The sequence below is a fragment of the Phalaenopsis equestris genome, unplaced genomic scaffold (assembly GCF_001263595.1).
Source record: "Phalaenopsis equestris unplaced genomic scaffold, ASM126359v1 Scaffold000094, whole genome shotgun sequence".
In the NCBI taxonomy this organism is placed as follows: domain Eukaryota; kingdom Viridiplantae; phylum Streptophyta; class Magnoliopsida; order Asparagales; family Orchidaceae; genus Phalaenopsis; species Phalaenopsis equestris.
In genome coordinates, this window is record NW_018164536.1 from 66,205 (window position 1) to 78,198 (window position 11,994).

Consider the following 11,994-nt stretch of genomic DNA (forward strand, 5'->3'; position numbering starts at 1 on the left):
TAGATGCTCATTTTGGGTGCTTGAGCGCCAAAGCCCTCTAAGGAGGGCTTGCCTTCTACCATAGGCTCTTCCAAGTGCATGCAGCTTCATGTGTGTGGTTTTTCGGATCCCTGGATAGCTTGAAACCATCCGAGAGTGAAAATGGGTTCTTTAAATTGATATGAACACTAGGGGTGCGCCGTATCGGACAAAAATCATTGTCCGGGGCAAAGTACGACCCGAACGGTCCAAAAAGCAATTTTGCACCCGTATGTCCATAGAAGAGATTTTACTAAACATGAAGATATGGAAAACCATGTGTCATTAAAAATATGACCCTATAACTCAAAAATGAACATTCAAGAGGTTTCAACTTGGGGATTTTAGTGCCGAGAGGATTCATGAGAGTTTGACGACTCCCCTTGGACACCAGAGGTTCCAAATAGGCGGGTTATGGCCTCTAAACAACAAGATAGTCATTAAACATATCCCATGTCACAATTAACATCGCCCCACGATGATTTCTCTTGGGTAGGGCTAAATTGAGATGAACCCTATTTTTGTGCTTGAGGTGCGTACTAGATGGTCCAGACGAATTTCCTTGACTACGGGAAGCTGCAAACAGTCCTGTAGCACTCAAGCGGATATTCACATATATAACAACCAAAAGTGATGCCAACAACCATAGAGGTAGTGACCCGAAAGGTGGCTATCTCGTGGAGGTCGTGGAGGCATTGTGGGCGAGTGTGCCACGGGGGGCATTGACTCAAGAAAATGATGATTCTCACTTGAGAGAATCATCCAAGTGGGGTGAGTGTATGAATGAACACTCAAAATGCAACTCAAGCATGTGATAATGATCATGCAAGTAATACTAATGCACAAGTAAAATATATACCATGCAAGTGAATTTGGTTATTTGACCAACTGGGTCAACCACGTTGGAAAAAAGAGGTAATGTCGTTCCTAAGTTTGGCCATTTTTTAGGGTGAATAGTAATTTACTAAGAATTTCTAGGTCAGGTCATGCCATGTCCTAAATGATGCAAGAGCTAAGGAATTCAATATTTTTGCTTTATCTCTTAAGGAGAAAAGGAAAGCCTTAGTCTCACTGCATCGTTGGAGACATCGTTATAGCGGAATGTGGTGTAAAGTTCTAAAAAGCTCGCTAAATGGAAATTTGGAAGGTGTTCCTCCAAGATTATTCTGCACCATTTGGATGATAGCAGACTTCAGTTTGAAGTTATTGATTTTTACAGTAGGGGTGTAGATATTAAGATGGATTTCATTTACCATAGGATTGATATAGTCTCTTAAAGGTCATAACATGTTCTGAGTATGAATTTCAGAATTGTTAAGGTATATCAACAATCTCTCCTAAAGTTTGTTGCAGCCTTTTAATTTTTCTAATTTTTATAATAGTTCTCTCTAACTCAACATTGTAGGGTACAAGTCTTGAAGGTCCTGAACTACGCATACACCAACTAGATTCAACTAGCAAATAACCCCTAAACTAAAGAGAATAACAAACAATTCAAATTAAAGCAACAAAAGCAACATAAACTACTAAATCAAGAACAAGTAAACGAGTATTATGTAGGAATTAAAAGTAAGAAACAATGCAGTCACACATTCAAACAAATTTAAAATTGTATGTTTTTGGATTTTGCAAGTAAAGATAGAAAATAAAGGAACAAAAAATAATGAACACTACAATTTTCAAGTATAAGGCCTAAAATTTCAACTAGAATTTCTTGAATCAATTCCGTCTTAGTTTCTCGACAACGACATCAAAAAATTGACACACAATAAGTGTTGTGAAGTATTTGCATCTCACATAAGTATACATGGCGTATCAGTAATACTGAGTTGAAGTCCAATTGCCAGTCCCACATGGAACAAAATGAATCTAATTAAGAAATTTTCTAGCCTACAGATGTCGATCCTAGACTAAAATTTTGAATTAATCTAAGTCAATAACTCAGTGAAGATAGTTAAATGAATATATAGATGACGAACACAAGCAAAATCCTTCCTTACCCCATTCCAGTGGAATAAGAAATAATGGCTAAAAATCAGATTAATTTTCTAATTCCAACATTTAACCCATGTACTCATATCTCCCAATAAGTTTGCATAAGTTTTGTACAAATATCCCTATTGCACCAAATTAATGTGATTAAATCTATCGATTATATTACCATCTTTTCCAAGTTTTATAACTCACGAAAAATATTAACACCCACTTGGCCAAAATGGAATACAAATGAAGTGCAATAAGTTAATCACCATCTATCATTAGTCAACACAAATCTATAAAGAATCTTGCACATTCATCTCTCATATCTCTCCATCCCAATGAAGAAAGAAAAGTTTACTCACTATGCATGCTTGAACACACAAACTTGATCATTTGATTAAAAGAGAAATAACAGTACAAAAGTCTTGCAAAAAAAAATGAAATCAATCATAAATAAAAATTCAAAACTTATCTCCCTTTCTTCACTCCTGAAAGTTGAAATTACAAGCACGCAATCACATAATCACACATAATCTCTCAAACTCTTCCTTCTCTCTACTTGACTGATCTTTTCAGGTCTTCTCCTCTAATTTCTCTCCCAGATTGACAGAAGAAAAATGATGAAAAGCCCCTTACATTTTGTTTTCTTCTAATTTATATCTTCTCCAAGAGAATCAGAGTTTGAATTGTCCAATCGTCAATATTCGGGTTCTGGCACCGGGGCACCCGTACATGGCATCAGGTGCTACAATTTGTTCTTGTACAGCATTTAGGTGCAAGGGTTGCAGTGCCTAAGAGCTACGCTTCTGACGCCCCTGTGTTGCAAGGCTAGGACTGATTTTCTGTGCACTCTGTATTTTTCTCCCCAAATCCGGTGCCCAAGCGCTGCAAGATGACTCTCCACAGCGCTTCAAGTCCAAAGTTTCGGCGCTACAAGTCTAGTGTCGGGTTTTCGACAACTCTATAATTTGTGCTCCATAAGGCCAGTGCTGGTGCCTAGGTGCCAAAACTTCAATTTGCTCAGATTACCATTTTGCGAACTCAAATTGCTCGCTTTACATGTTTCCTACATTTCAATACAAAATATGTTCCAAAAACATAATTTAAACATACAAAAAAGGCACAATAAAGATGAACGATAAGCATATTCTATGAATGCGTCAATAAGTTGTAGTTAGTGACTGTAATAGTTTCAATTGACGACATAAACCATAATTGGTAACTGCAATATCGTCAGTTGTCCACATAAACTGTAGTATAATATTTTCATTTGATCACATATGTTATAGTTGTGGTTGTAATATCATCAGTTTGTTTTATAGTCCTGAATTGGAAGTTGTAGTAGTAGTTAGCCACATAGGTCATAGTTGGTCATAGAGGTCATAGTTGATTAGTGCAATAGCATCATTTGGCCATAGATATCGTAATTGGAAGATTTAATGGTAGTTAGCCACATAGAATATAGTTGGTTACATAGACTGTAGTTAGTAGCTGCAGTAACAATTAGCTACATAAACTGTATACATCGGTTGGTGGCTGCACTTGTAGGTATACAACAAAGAAAATTTCATGAGTCCAGAAGAAAACGTTGTGTCTTGAATACGTTTTCATAAGCAATGGTCACTAAAAGTTATTGCTAGATTTTTAATATGAAGTTATTTGTTTGTACTGTATTGGTGATATGTTGTTACAACGAAGGCTTATAAAATCAAACCGGAACGACCGGTTCGATCGATTCAACTGTGAATCAATGGCCAGTCCAGTTCAAGCCACACATAAAATTGATTTTGGGTGCGCATCGTCCAGAACCAACCATTGCACCGGTGAAACGGTTCAATGATTATATACTTAAGTTGCATTGGAATTTAGATTTTAAAAAAAAGGTGGTGTTGGAAATGTAAATAGGGCTGAGTGGTCAATGGAGAGAAAAGATATTGGAAACTGAGTAATGTTGGGTAATAAATTGAGTTTGGTGGAAGAATGATTACATAGTGATAAAAATCTTCTAGTGCCTTGTGACAGATTTAGAGATATCTTAGAAGATTTAACGCTTTTAGATTCTGACAATATTTAATTTTTATTCATTAAATATAATTTTTTAAATTATTATGATGCAATTTTTATGTTTCATACTTAATTTTTTGAAAATTAAATATTAAATTTTAAACTAATTTGGAAGATTATTGTGGTGTGCATTATTTAAATAATGATGTATTTATTTTATATTTTAATCATAACTTGTTTGAAAATAAATATATCATTTATGTCATATTTAAATAAATTTATAATTTATTACATCATCCTATTCATAAATTTAGATTCAACTTTTCAATCTTGAATCTCTCTCTTTAGCAGCTCAATGTCCCGTTCAATTTGCGAAATCTTGTCTATGAACACAAATCATCCTTATTTTAGATTGTATGAATAACCATATCTTTATGGGTTTAGGATATAGGATCAAGTAAAATGATGCATAATTGAAATATGTGCAAGTAAAATGATTCATAATTAAAATAAGCCGCTTTTAATGTATCGTATCCAAAAAATTAACTTATTTTAAACTGAAGCTTCCGAAGTTAAAAATGATCTTTTTAAATAACTGTCAATGCACTGCCAGAATAGAAACGTTAAGAAATGTGCTGATTTTTTTATCCAAAAATATATATATATTCTAAGAACCGATTATGATTAGAAGGAAAGCTTTTGCCTTGTATTTACATATCCGACACCTAAACTTCCATATTTACATGCATACCACTCAAATCTCTAAGATTGCAAAATACCGTTTTTACTCACACTTTAAAGGTGAAATACATCTTGTCATGACACAAAAGTGTTATAAACGTTTACGTAAATATGAAAGTTTAAATGTTAGATATGTAAGAACATAAAAATTGTGTTGCCCATATGTAAAGTTTTCAAGTTTATTAATTTTTATAGATATATAATCTATAAATAATGAATCAAAATTTACACCATATTTTTCTTCTAAATAATTTTAAAATTCAAAAAAATTACCAGCATTGTTGCATCACCACAAAATTTTTTATCATCCAACATAAATCTAAATGCATTTTTTTAGTAATAAATGTTATATATTCAAATTTGAGGTCATCCAGGGCCCTGATCTCAACAGTTACATAGTCAAAATGACTGTATCGACAAAATGAATCCAATGATGCCACAATTGGTTCAATTTAAATTTAATCAAGTTCAAATCAAATCATTGAAACACATTTGGAGGTTTTGGAATGTCAATTAAACAGTTAAATGAACTACAAATTTGATATAGTCATAATCAATTCGAGCATCTAGATGAGAGAAATCCAACCAGATCAAGAAATCAATTCGAGCATCTAGATGAGAGAAATCCAACCGATCAAGCTCACTCAATTTTGTTATTATTAAAGAACTCAAATCATTAAAAAAAACTGTTTGATCTAGGGGAATTACCATGGGTCATCTGATCAGGTGTTGAGAAAATTATTTGTCAAAAAATCAAAATGTCTCTACTTCAGAGGTTATAAATAAACCCCATCTCTATTATAAGAGAAGACGGGAAATTCTAGAGCTCATTCTGGATTTATGACCCGATCATAGCTTTTGGCCATTGCAGCTACCGAACACTATCGACCACACCTGATGTCTCCAATTTCCTGTCACCGGCAACCTCTTCTCGTAAATATCGTATCCCAAATATGATTGTAACTTGTTACCCACATACTGAAGACCAGACATAACTTACAGTTTCCGTAGTCGCCGACAATCGTCAACACCTGTCATCACTAACCACAAACCACTAACGACCACTTCTTACTACCATTGTAGTCATGATACAACGATTGTTACTAACAATTGTATTTTCTTTATATTGTATATCAATAAGTAATGTGTCTTGTATTGATAGTAAGCATGCTCTCAAGTTGTGAGAAAAAGATATACTTTCGTACTTACACATTTACAGTAGATTATATTGATTGGGCTACACCCATTAGTTTTCCCTTCTCCAATTTTTTCAAAAAAATTATTCTTGTATTCTCCTACTATTTTTCTATTATCTACGTATATATTACATCTTCGTGTAATATCAAAATGTTAAATTATTATTCCAGCAACATGAATTTTTTCACCATACAACAATCATGTTTCACATTCCTGACGTGGTGACAGGAAGGAGTGATGCAAACGGTTGAACATCTTGCGTGGACTTGAGTTGGCATTTTTGGAAGAACATGAAAGCCACGTACGTAGATAAAACTTAAGTTAATTAAGAAAATATACACTAGAACCAATCTGATCGGAACTAAACTTTTTTTTAATTATTATTATTTTCTAGCGAATTTAATTATACAACTCATATTTTAAGATTTTCAATTCAACTCGCCTTCGATAAAACCAAAAAAAAAAAAAAAATATTTTAAAATTTTCAATTTAACCCGCCTTCGAAAAAAAAAAAAAAAAAAAAAAAAAAAGAAGAGGAGGACTCCGACTGCAAACCAATGGCAAGTAAGATTTATGGTCCGTTTGGGGCAGATTGTGCGTTTCAGAATAAGCTGCTTATCCTGAAACGCGACCTGCGGGCCAATCACGGGGGATCGACCCGCGGGGTCAACCCATGGCCTGCGTTTAGTGTAACAACCCAAATGCAGTTTCGGGCAAGTATTTTTTTATAAATATTGAAAGTTAAGACAAATTTTTCAACAAATTCTCAATTATTCATGACGCAAATAAGTGCAAGAATTATAGTTAAGAAAATTAAATGATATAAATATTAATTTATTAGATTCAGAAGTTTTAAATAATATGTTCATATATCGACATATATATTGTACATAAAAAATATGTCAGCACGAATCTTGGAGATAGCCAACAGCTATTAGAGAGCACGTGTGATAAGATGGGGCACACCAAGAGCAGTTCAAGAGTTGAACCTCACCCACCCGATTCACGTAGGTCGGTGAAGATCTAACTCCATCTGAATCAAAATCAACAACTAGCCCAAAGAGCAATTCAAATCGACTATGATCAGACTAGCGACATAGACCTACCTATATATTATTAACATGTAATTGCAAGTGAGCAACTAGCGTTGAAAGACTATAGATGAGTAATTGTTGATGGATGATTACAATCGGATGACCAGGGGGCGGAACCCATCTTCTTCTTGAGGGAGGCAAACTGTCCTCTGAGACCCAACACGTGAGGGGTTAGGACGATGAAGGATAAAGTGATATATCAGAAGAGACAAAATTGATACTTCAGAAGATGCAAAAGGCCAAATTGCCCTCCTATATAAGTAAATAATTGAATGGGTCAACCCTTATGGATGACTGTAAATGAGTGACACATGTCTAATGATTAATTTCATGTGTATTAGTGCTCATGTGCTTACAATTGAGTGATAAAGATCATAGAACTATAACTGAGTGATGACACTGTGATAATTGTATTGGATATTAGAATTCAAATGATCACACTTGAGTATTGGTGATTACATGATCATAATTAACAAATGTTAGTTGAGCAATCATACATCGCTATTCGTGATTTCTTAGAAAAATGACCGACTATTGTATAATAAAAAATAAGGAGTACAATATCATTAACTTACAATTGAGTGATAAAGATCATAGAACTATAACTGAGTGATGACACTGTGATAATTGTATTGGATATTAGAATTCAAATGATCACACTTGAGTATTGGTGATTACGTGATCATAATTAACAAATGTTAGTTGAGCAGTCATACTTCGCTATTCATGATTTCTTAGAAAAATGACCGACTAGTATATAATAAAAATAAGGAGTACAATATCATTAACTACAAATGAATTTGAGAAGATTCCAACATCTTGCAACCAATGGCCACAAATGGAAAATCAAACCTAAAAAATTGGCTACTTTTTAAATATTTATTAGTTAAAATAGCTAACATCAATATTTATCCCAATTCCCACATATTTGCCACGCCCAATTTTAAGGAGAAATAATAGGCACCGCAAAGGCGCACCCAACTCATCAAAACATGACACATGTACATAATTCCAGATGTCGTCATATCATTGGATTAAATATACACCATTAGCAAAAGTTTATTTTTTACCTCTACATTCATAAAATAAATATGAAAAGTTTCGTGCCGGCTGAGAATATGTGCGTTAGAGGACAAACCGTCCTGCTCTTTTCCTTTTCTTCCACGGGACCACGGCCCACCCATCCACTTCTCATGTTTTCCTTTAATCCTATAAACACCCCAACCTCGCTTCCCTTCTCCCCACACCTTCCTTCCCTTCCCTTTTCAAATTACTTCAAAAAAAAAGAGAGGAATTTGAGCATTAACCATGGCTTCAACCCTCCATTCTCCTACCTCATTTCCATCTGCTTTCGACTCCAGCAAGCCCCGCAAGGTTGCTGATGCCGTTCTCCCACCAATCTCTGTCTCCTTTGGATCGACCAGAGCGAGTAGACGGGTTCGAGCTAAGGCGATATCCGCTGAGGCGGAGGCTCCGGTGGATCCGAGGAAGGCTGAGAGGCTTCATAGCCACAGCGGACCGGGTTCTGGCGCCTGTGGTCCGAGTTTCAACGGGCGGGTTCCGGTTTATGTGATGCTGCCGTTGGATACGGTGGGGATGTGTGGTGGGCTAACGAGAGGGAGGGCTTTGGCAGCGAGTATGATGGCGTTGAAGAGCGCCGGGGTGGAGGGGGTGATGGTGGATGTGTGGTGGGGACTGGTGGAGAGGGCCGGGCCGGGGAGGTATGATTGGGAGGCATATGTGGAGCTGGTGAAGATGGCGGAGAGACATGGGCTTAAGTTGCAGATGGTCATGTCTTTCCATCAGTGCGGTGGGAATGTTGGAGACTCCTGCAAGTATGTATCTCTATCTATTTCTCCCTCCCTTTCTCTGCTTCTCCTGCTAAAGTTTTTATTCAAATTACTGCAGGATTTAGCCATCGATTTCACCTTAAATCCAGCCAAACATTAAAAAAATGAAAAACTAAAACCAACTCTGTTAAATCCGACTCTCGATTTGGTGGATTTACTCCGCTGTTGATCGCGAGCTCCATCTCCGTCATATTGGCCGTGAGCTTTGATGGATTTGGCGGATTGGATAAATCCTATTTAAGAAGACTGTTTATGAAAATTTGAAGGCTGATGAGCGATCTTGCCGGGACAGCAGATGGGACAACGGACGCGATACAGTTCCGAGCTCCCGCTCTGCGCCGTTGTATCACGTCCGTTATCCGGAAGCAACTGCATCCTGATCTCACTTTGGACACAATATTTTTTCCTGTTTTTTAAACTTAGTATGGATTTGAGAAATATAACAAAGAAATAGATTTTAACGGACTTACGCCGCAATTGCTTGTGACCATCATTCTCGGCAGAGTTCATCGATTTATCAAATTTAATAAATCCTATTTAACATAAATCCGGCGATGCACCTAAATACCTCCTTTAGTTGATCATGGTATGCGAAACACCTCCTTTAGTTGATTATGGTCTTTGATGACGAGCAGATTTTGAGGAAGTAAAAAGTGGGAAGCAGATTCTCCAACTTTGGGATGAAATTAGAAGAAACAAATAAGTTATTTATGTCAATTTCATCGATAGTTCTGGCCTGTTTTAGTCACGAATATGTAATGTTTCACGAGTTGCATCCTTCTTGCCTGAAGCATACTTTCTCATGAATATTTTCTTAATTGTTCGTTACCACATCTGACATTTGAAGAAATTTTTTGTCATTTTTGTCCTTTTAATAATAGTTTCAAATCAATGTTGATTCCTGGTTACAGACACATGTAACACATTATATGGTTTCAGAACATATTTTCTTGCTTCAAGAAACCCCCATACTACGGAAAGCATGACCTTGCTTTAAGGGGAGCATTTTAGTTTGCACAAGTCGCACCAGCCTGTCCTACTTTAATTACAAAGTTTGGAGTCACAATCCACATTCTGCTGTCTTGGTTTCTTAACAGTAAATTAGCTGTTTGAGCCATCGAAATACAAAAATTGGCACAAATGATTTTGTCTCGTAAAAATTAAGCGATTTGATTATAAAAATTCAAAATTTATCGTCTTTAAAGATAAAATGATGTGGTTGTATAGTCATCGAGAATTGACTGAAGATATTCTGAGCCAATATTTATCCTGTTTAAATGCTATAAATTGATAGCCCTGAGGACTCTCTCTCTAACATTTTTATATTTAGTCCCCAATAATTAGCAACTAGTTGATTTCACAGCTAAACTGAAGATATTTCCATTAACATTCACTACAGCATCCCCTTACCTCCCTGGGTTATGGAAGAAATGAACCAAAATCCAGACATCATGTACACTGACCGGTCAGGCCGCAGGAACCCAGAGTACATATCCCTTGGCTGCGATACAACCCCTGTGCTCCGAGGCAGGTCACCAATCCAAGTCTACTCCGACTACATGCGGAGTTTCCGAGATAAGTTCAAGGATTACCTCGGCATTGTCATTAATGTAAGAAAACATATATTCATCAACCTCAATCCGATCTCTCCTTCTTCGCTACAAATTCAAATAAACAAATAAAATGTAACCTTTTTCAGGAAATTCAAGTTGGGATGGGCCCTTGCGGCGAGCTCCGATACCCTTCTTACCCTGAGAGAAACAGCACCTGGAGGTTTCCTGGCATCGGAGAATTCCAGTGTTATGACAAGGTACACATTATAATGTAAATACAAAACTAGATTAAATCATTACAATTTGTCAACAAATTTGTAACTTCATACTTTATACGTTGCAGTACATGATGGCTTCTCTGAAGGCCGCCGCCATAGCCGCCGGTCATGAAGAATGGGGGAGAAGTGGCCCTCATGACACCGGTGACTACTACAAGTTCCCCGAGGAGACGGGTTTCTTCCGACGAGAAGGATCATGGAATACGGAATACGGAGAGTTCTTCCTCGAATGGTATTCCGGCAAGCTTCTAGAGCATGGCGATCGCGTCCTCGCCGCCGCAGAGGAGATATTCCGAGCCTCCGGTGTGAAGTTATCGGCGAAAATTGCAGGCATTCACTGGCATTTTAAGACTCGCTCCCACGCAGCGGAGCTTACTGCCGGCTACTACAACACATGGCATCGCAACGGCTATCTGCCTATTGCGAGGATGCTGACGAAGAGAGGTGTGGTGTTGAACTTTACATGTATGGAGATGAGAGATGAAGGGCTGCCGGAGCACGCGAACTGCTCTCCGGAGTTGCTGGTTAGGCAGGTGAAGGAGGCGGCTTTCGCTGCATCGGCGGAGCTTGCCGGGGAGAATGCTCTGGAGAGGTATGATGAGGCGGCTTACTCTCAGGTGTTGGAAACTAGCAGGGCTGACGAGGGAATTGAATTGAGCGCCTTCACGTACTTGAGGATGAACAAGAACCTTTTTGAAGGGGAGAACTGGCGCCATTTTGTAGCATTTGTGAAAGGTATGAGAGAAGGTGGACGGAGGGCTTCACTTCAAAGAAGCGATTTTGGGCAGTCTGATCTTTATGTTGGATCAGTAATTGGTTATAGGGCGGAAATGGATAAATTTGTAGGAGCATTGTAAATGTATTGAGACTTTTACATACATAGCAATCAAAATTTCATATTTAACTATCTCACATCTAAATTTTCATAATTACAAACATGATATGAAGAGTAGCACTCATTATCATTTTTTAATAGTCAAACTTATCTTTTTATTCATAGGTAAAGTGCTATGTGTATAAAAATGAAAGTTTATGTGAGATGGGTAAATTTATAAAAATTGGGTGCTATGTATGTAATTTTCCCTTTTTTTTATTTGTTTTACTTTCACATATATGTCAAAATAGAGTTTTAAGGTGTAAATGCATTCTAAGAAAGAGGTTCTGTAAATGTATAATATAGCAATGCTGTCAAATTGTTGCTTCAAGGACTACAGATTTATGCTATAAGCTAAATTTGCAGCTTTATCTGAATGTAAAATCTATCAGCTAATGATTGTTT

At 36.8% G+C, this 11,994-nt stretch overlaps 1 protein-coding gene across 1 annotated transcript; it reads left to right on the forward strand.

Moving 5' to 3' along the window:
• The first annotated feature begins 8,166 nt into the window (after positions 1 to 8,166).
• LOC110020311 (beta-amylase 3, chloroplastic) lies at positions 8,167 to 11,777 on the forward strand. Its single transcript, XM_020718367.1, has 4 exons — positions 8,167 to 8,869; positions 10,284 to 10,494; positions 10,584 to 10,694; positions 10,781 to 11,777. Exons 1-4 carry the CDS (start codon positions 8,343 to 8,345, stop codon positions 11,570 to 11,572), a joined length of 1,641 nt encoding a protein of 546 aa, XP_020574026.1. The 5' UTR covers positions 8,167 to 8,342; the 3' UTR covers positions 11,573 to 11,777.
• The last annotated feature ends 217 nt before the right edge of the window (positions 11,778 to 11,994 follow it).

What these genes read in the sequence shown, in the direction of transcription:
- LOC110020311 (XM_020718367.1), top strand. Translation starts at nt 8,343, where the DNA reads ATGGCTTCAACCCTCCATTCTCCTACCTCATTTCCATCTGCTTTCGAC. An exon ending in AATGTTGGAGACTCCTGCAA is followed by an intron (nt 8,870 to 10,283) that starts GTATGTATCTCT and finishes CATTCACTACAG; the next exon opens with CATCCCCTTACCTCCCTGGG. An exon ending in ACCTCGGCATTGTCATTAAT is followed by an intron (nt 10,495 to 10,583) that starts GTAAGAAAACAT and finishes AACCTTTTTCAG; the next exon opens with GAAATTCAAGTTGGGATGGG.